This window comes from Eimeria tenella, genomic scaffold (assembly GCF_000499545.2).
Source record: "Eimeria tenella Houghton genomic scaffold, Eth_scaff1082, whole genome shotgun sequence".
NCBI lineage: Eukaryota > Apicomplexa > Conoidasida > Eucoccidiorida > Eimeriidae > Eimeria > Eimeria tenella.
Genome location: NW_013543556.1, coordinates 1 through 3506, shown reverse-complemented (window position 1 = coordinate 3506; position 3506 = coordinate 1). Strand labels below are relative to the sequence as shown.

The 3506-nt window shown below is 53.9% G+C and overlaps 1 protein-coding gene across 1 annotated transcript; it reads right to left on the bottom strand.

Moving 5' to 3' along the window:
* Positions 1 to 69: 69 nt before the first annotated feature.
* Positions 70 to 1684, bottom strand: ETH_00012020 (uncharacterized protein; the record flags this gene model as incomplete). The annotated part of the gene is made up of 2 exons (XM_013378845.1): positions 70 to 90; positions 1607 to 1684. The coding sequence occupies 2 exons, from the start codon at positions 1682 to 1684 to the stop codon at positions 70 to 72; spliced, it is 99 nt and encodes a 32-aa protein (XP_013234299.1).
* Between the last annotated feature and the right edge of the window lie 1822 nt (positions 1685 to 3506).

Genomic DNA, 3506 nt, shown 5'->3' with positions numbered 1-3506 from the left:
GCCGCGGCTGTGCAGCCACTGGGTGTTGTCGTACGACTGCAGCAAACCCTAAACCCTAAACCCTAAACCCTAAACCCGAAACCCGAAACCCTCAGCCCTCAGGCGGTCCCGGACTTCCAAATATTCGCACAAGATTCGAACTTCTCTCGCGCCGCGGCTGTGCAGCCACTGGCTGTTGTCGTACGACTGCAGCAAACCCTAAACCCTAAACCCTAAACCCTAAACCCTAAACCCGAAACCCGAAACCCTCAGCCCTCAGGCGGTCCTGGACTTCCAAATATTCGCACAAGATTCGAACTTCTCTCGCGCCGCGGCTGTGCAGCCACTGGCTGTTGTCGTACGACTGCAGCAAACCCTAAACCCTAAACCCTAAACCCTAAACCCTAAACCCGAAACCCGAAACCCTCAGCCCTCAGGCGGTCCCGGACTTCCAAATATTCGCACAAGATTCGAACTTCTCTCGCGCCGCGGCTGTGCAGCCACTGGCTGTTGTCGTACGACTGCAGCAAACCCTAAACCCTAAACCCTAAACCCTAAACCCTAAACCCGAAACCCGAAACCCTCAGCCCTCAGGCGGTCCCGGACTTCCAAATATTCGCACAAGATTCGAACTTCTCTCGCGCCGCGGCTGTGCAGCCACTGGCTGTTGTCGTACGACTGCAGCAAACACTAAACCCTAAACCCTAAACCCTAAACCCTAAACCCTAAACCCGAAACCCGAAACCCTCAGCCCTCAGGCGGTCCCGGACTTCCAAATATTCACACAAGATTCGAACTTCTCTCGCGCCGCGGCTGTGCAGCCACTGGCTGTTGTCGTACGACTGCAGCAAACCCTAAACCCTAAACCCTAAACCCTAAACCCTAAACCCGAAACCCGAAACCCTCAGGCCTCAGGCGGTCCCGGACTTCCAAATATTCACACAAGATTCGAACTTCTCTCGCGCCGCGGCTGTGCAGCCACTGGCTGCAGCCACTGGCTGTTGTCGTACGACTGCAGCAAACCCTAAACCCTAAACCCTAAACCCTAAACCCTAAACCCGAAACCCGAAACCCTCAGCCCTCAGGCGGTCCCGGACTTCCAAATATTCGCACAAGATTCGAACTTCTCTCGCGCCGCGGCTGTGCAGCCACTGGCTGTTGTCGTACGACTGCAGCAAACCCTAAACCCTAAACCCTAAACCCTTGAAATATGTAGACGGGACACTTTGGAAAGAATCTCTGATGACTCGGACCTCTAGTTAATGGCCTGCAGGTGCTGAAAACGCTTCTAGACGCTAGCAAACCCTGATGAATCTCTACAAACCCTAAACCCTACTAAGCCATATGAAGGCTAGAAAACCCTAATATACCCTACTAAACCCTCATAAACCCTACTAAACACTGGTAAACCCTAGACACCGGGTTTCTAGCTGCTGTGTCTAAGATAATTCGCCGGAAATGCTGATTCGGCAGTGCAGCAGCAGCAGCAACAGCAGCAGCAGCAGCAACAGCGCTTGGACACAACCCAAACACATGCAATAAAACCCCTAGGCTTTAGGGCCTTTGGCTAGCCCCCTAGGGTTTAGGGTTGAGGGTTTAGGGTTTAATGTGGAGGGTTTGGACTTGCCTTGATCGGATTCATTGAAACTGGGGTAGCGACATCCTCGCTGTTGGCCGAAGGGACGTTTTGGTCTTCTGCCAGCATTTTGAGGGTTTAGGGTTTAGTCGAGGGTTTAGGGTGTAGGGTTTAGGGTTTGGGGTTTGGCAGGGCGGACGTCGCCCGAGCGCGGCCCCACAAAGCGGAAACAACTTTTCTGAAGAGCAGGAAAAACGAGTTAGGGTTTATGGTTCATAGTTTCAGGTTTTAGGGTTTACGGTTTAGGGTTCAGGGTTTGGGGTCTAGGGCTTTCATTTCACTTCCCGTCGCCAAGCAGAGAGCAGCGGCTGGCGGGCGGGGCTGACAACCCTTAAACCCTAAACCCTGAACCCTAAACCCTAATCGCTAAACCTTAAACCCTCGAATCGCATTTTTGCTGGACCTAAATTCTAATTTAGTGTCTTTAAACAAAAAAGACAGCCGCAGTGCTGAGGTGTATGTACACCTCAGGTGTCTTCAATACACCCCAGCAGCAACACCACTGGTTAGATGTTCTGCTGCAGCAGCTAGCTGCTGCTAGGCAGCAGCAGCTAGCTGCAGCAGCAGCAGCTAGCCAGCAGCAGCTAGCTGCTGCCCGGGTCCTCGGATGGGACTGTCTGCGGCGGGCTGGCTACCAAACCCTAAACCCTGAACCCAAACCCTAAACCCTAACCCCCAAACCCTAAACGCTAAACCCTAAACCGTAAACCCCGATCCTCAACCCCCAAAAGCCCTAAACCCTAAACCCTTAAACGCAGGCTCTCAATCGTAAGACTCTGAAGCCCAAACCCTAGGCCCTGAGAGCTCAACCCTAAACCGTATCCCTCAAACCCTAAACCCTAACTCCTAAAGCCTACCCTAAACTCCAACCCCTAACTCTAAACCCCAGCTTCAAACCCTAAACCCTAAAGCCTAAGCCCTAGATCCCAAAACCCTAAACCCTAGACAAGCACCGGCTCAGTATTAAAACCAGAGATCCCCTTTCCGTCTCCTTGGAGGACTGCGTTCGCTGCAGCTAGCTGTGGTTAGCTGTGGCTAGCTGTGGCTAGCCGTGGCAAGCTGTGGCTAGCTGTAGCTAGCTACGGCTAGCTCTGCTGGCTAGCCGTGGCTAGCTGTGGCCAGCTGGGGTTAACTGTGGCTAGCTGTGGCCAGCTGTAGCTAACTCTGGTGGCTAGCTGTGGCTGGCAGTGGATGGTTCTACTGGCTAGCTGTGGCTAGCTGTGGCCAGCCGCAGCTAGCCACAGCTAGCACTGCGGATAACTGCAGCTGGCGGCAGCTAGCCAAAGCTAGTTACAGCTAGCCTCAGCTAGTTGCAGCTAGCCGCAGCTATTTACAGCTAGCTGCAGCCAGCTGTAACAGCTAGCTGCAGCTAACAGCTAGATGCAGCCAGCTCCAGCTAGCTGCGGCTAGCTGCAGCTAGCTGCAGCTAGCTCTACTGGTTCGCTGCTGGCGAGGTGCGGCTAGCCACAGCTAGCTGTGGCTAGCTGTGTGGCTAGCTGCGGCTCACGTTTTGGCTAGCTGTGGCTAGCCACAGCTAGCCACTGCAGCTGCCTAGGACCTCAAAACCCTAAACCCTCAAACTTTCCAGACTCAATTAGGGTTTAGGGTTTAGGAAACAGCAGCAAAAGGGATGCAAAGGTGGTTAAAATGGAAAGCCATGCTCTCGTGCTGCATTTGCTGCCGTCAGTTGTGCCGCTGCAGCAACAGAACCTGCTGCTGCTGCTGCTGCTGCTGCTGCTGCTGCTGCTGCTGCACGGAATAGCTCTACACCGTTTGCTGCTGCTGCAGCGAAAAACTTGTTGCTGCAATGTTACGGAGATAGCCTGGGAGTGGGCAGCAGCAAATCTGTGCTGCTGCTGCGGGCAGCAGCAGTAGTAGCAGCGAGAGATGC